The sequence below is a fragment of the Cydia amplana genome, chromosome 27 (assembly GCF_948474715.1).
Source record: "Cydia amplana chromosome 27, ilCydAmpl1.1, whole genome shotgun sequence".
Lineage (NCBI taxonomy): Eukaryota > Metazoa > Arthropoda > Insecta > Lepidoptera > Tortricidae > Cydia > Cydia amplana.
The window spans coordinates 932,770-935,592 of NC_086095.1; the positions used below are offsets into that span (position 1 = coordinate 932,770).

A 2,823-nucleotide genomic window follows, 5' to 3' on the forward strand; every position below is an offset into this window, starting at 1 on the left:
CCGTGAAACCCTATCGGGTTTGTACCGACACGACATTCGTGGATACATTTTACGTTAAGCATTGTTGTGATACATGGGATAATCGATATTTATATAAAATTACAAGTTGTACTGGTTGGTAATAGTTAAGTGTTGTGTTGTAGTGTGTGTAGTGTGTGTAGAGCTTCCGGCGTTTCGTTTTCTATGGAATGCATCACGTGATCACCAGTCATCAGTCATAGAAAAGTAAGCGCTGGAAGCTCCGTCCCGGACACGGCCCGGTCTAACGTAAGTCATCCTTTAGTGTTCTTAAATATTTCTTTTTGTCGACAGCACTTGCGTCCACCCTGTATATCCGATGTCACGATGCGACTGCGAAGGCGTGTTCTACAGGGTGTTCTGCGTCAGTCTGCTGGTGATCGCTTTCACGTTTACCGTCATTTTGACAAACGTCTTCGTTGACATTGACAACCTGCTCAGCAAGAGGGAGAGAGGTAATTTCACATTTTCTCCATAGTAAATGTATGGAAAAAGTTTTCTTTAATTTGTAGCTTTTTAGTAAATTACCGTAAGTTCATCACAAAGAAACTATTGATACTGGATAGGAATGGAATCGATTGGAATAACAAAACACCATGTAAACAAAAATAGTTTTCATTTTCATACAAATTGTATGGGAAGTTTTCCTACATTTGTGGCTTTTCTAGCCTGATTTTTTTTTGATTCCAAGCTTTTGATCCTCAATAGAAATGGGATCGATAGGCATAAAAAAAAGTTTGTTAAAAATGACCTTTTTCTCGCAGCCTGTATGTTTTTTCCATAATCTGTAAAAGCCAATCTTCAGTAATTTGAAATCGAGGAAAGGTCTTCAAAGACCATTTTCGCGTAGAAGCACGAGATCTGGTAGCTTCCCTGACTGACCCAATAACAAAAACCACCCTGTATAAGTCAACGGCCTTATACAGTAATAAATACAGTAAAATAGTAGAGGCTTTGGCGGATGAGAGGGCTGGCCTAAGATATTTCGCTCAACGTATCAGCATTACATTGTAAAAATAATGAAATTATATCGCGATACTTGTCTTGCTTCTCGAGTCTAGGACCATGCGCACTTTGGTCGTTGTTTTGTCCTCGCGCACGACAGCATGATGAGGAATTATATACGCGATGGCTAATAGTGAGGCGTTCATGGAGTTAGTTACCTCGATATGTAACCCTTACTGACGTATTCACGTTCATATCACTAAATATATGTTTCAGAATCAACAGAGACCGTAGGAGTAATAGAAGACGTCACAGATAATGATGAAGCTCCTACAGAAATACCGGAATATTACATTGGTGTTGACAACAACGAGAGACGATACAGAAGTAAGAGGTCTATAGGTAAGACGGTTTTAATTCAAAATAGCGACCCACCCCGGCTTCACACGGGTTAAGACTCACGTTAGACCGGGCCGTATCCGGGCCGGAGCTTCCGGAGCTTCCTTTTCTATGGAAAGCATCGCGTAATCACCTATCATCTGTCATAGAAAAGTAAGCGCTGGAAGCTCCGGCCCGGACACAGCCCGGTCGGCCCTTAACAAATTATACATTTAAATTTAAACCTTCTTCTAGAATCACTCTATTGACAGGTGGAAACCGCATAAAAATCCGTTCAGTAGCTTGTGAGTTTATCGTGAACATACATACAGACAGACGCGGCGGGGGACTTTGTTTTATAAGATGTATAGATTGAAAAGTGGGTCCCGGTATACGGGTCATTCCTCGTTTCAAACATGGGGTCCCGGTGTCTCTGATTGCCCGAAAGAATATTTGCCTCCTAAGGCCCAGCCATACAAACGAAACATCCAAAATTGGAAGCTAAATTGTAGGAAATAGAGTTGATTTTGCGTTGTTTGAAAATTGAACGAAACAAAGCAAAAGCGACTCTGTTCCAATTGAACATGGTTTAAATTACATCGCACTAAATACTTACTATAGGTAGGACCTTGGGCCTGAGGAGGATATAATCGGTCATCCACTTTCCTCTTAACAATAACCTCACAACAATTGTAAAATTCTAGATTATCTATTTGAAACTGTAATATTTAATTTCAGACTCGGACAATTACTTTCTTAGAATAAACAACCCAAAAACGAAAAGCTATCTAACTAATAAGCTAGCCTCGTTATTAGAGGCTCTAGATGACGAAGACTCAGACGCCACAACACCGGCACCAGAAAATGGTAATATCTACATCAAAACGGTGAAACAGAAGAACAATATAGAAATAAATGAACTGCAACCGGAAAAGCAGATGGGTGAAGATATTGTATATTTGGCGTTGCATAATATGCTGCAAGGGATTGGAAGTGTAGATATGAGTGAATTGATTGAGAAAATAAGGACGCTGGTTAGGAATTTCAAACGCGGCGATGGCCAGAAAGGTACGCATATCATTGATAATATAAATGAAGTTATACTGTAGTGGTACACGATACAAGAAAAAATTTCAGTTAATAAATCAATGTCATTAAAAATAGAATTGCATTTGTTTTGTTTTAAAATCGAACGACAAAAGCAATTCTGTTCCATTTAATAATTATTTAAATATTATTTTAGATTATACTAAATAATGATCAGATATCATTGCAATTTTTCCAACGAATAGATGGTGTCTGGGAACAAAAGTGGCACAATTTGTTAAGAGAAATGTTAAATGTTGTCCCAATATGGAACAGGCTAATACAACCAAATGCATGATGTTTTAAAATACCTAATCGCGGGTTTACAGATTATCAGCAATAACTGACTAAAAAGTCGATTCACCCGGGTCTCTATTGTTTCCCAGAAAGTTTTAT

General features: G+C 38.7%; 1 protein-coding gene across 1 annotated transcript; it reads left to right on the top strand.

Annotated features, from left to right (window-relative positions):
• Positions 1-301: 301 nt before the first annotated feature.
• On the top strand, positions 302-2,450 carry LOC134660386 (uncharacterized). The gene is made up of 3 exons (XM_063516120.1): positions 302-473; positions 1,240-1,365; positions 2,080-2,450. The coding sequence occupies exons 1-3, from the start codon at positions 338-340 to the stop codon at positions 2,448-2,450; spliced, it is 633 nt and encodes a 210-aa protein (XP_063372190.1). The 5' UTR covers positions 302-337.
• The last annotated feature ends 373 nt before the right edge of the window (positions 2,451-2,823 follow it).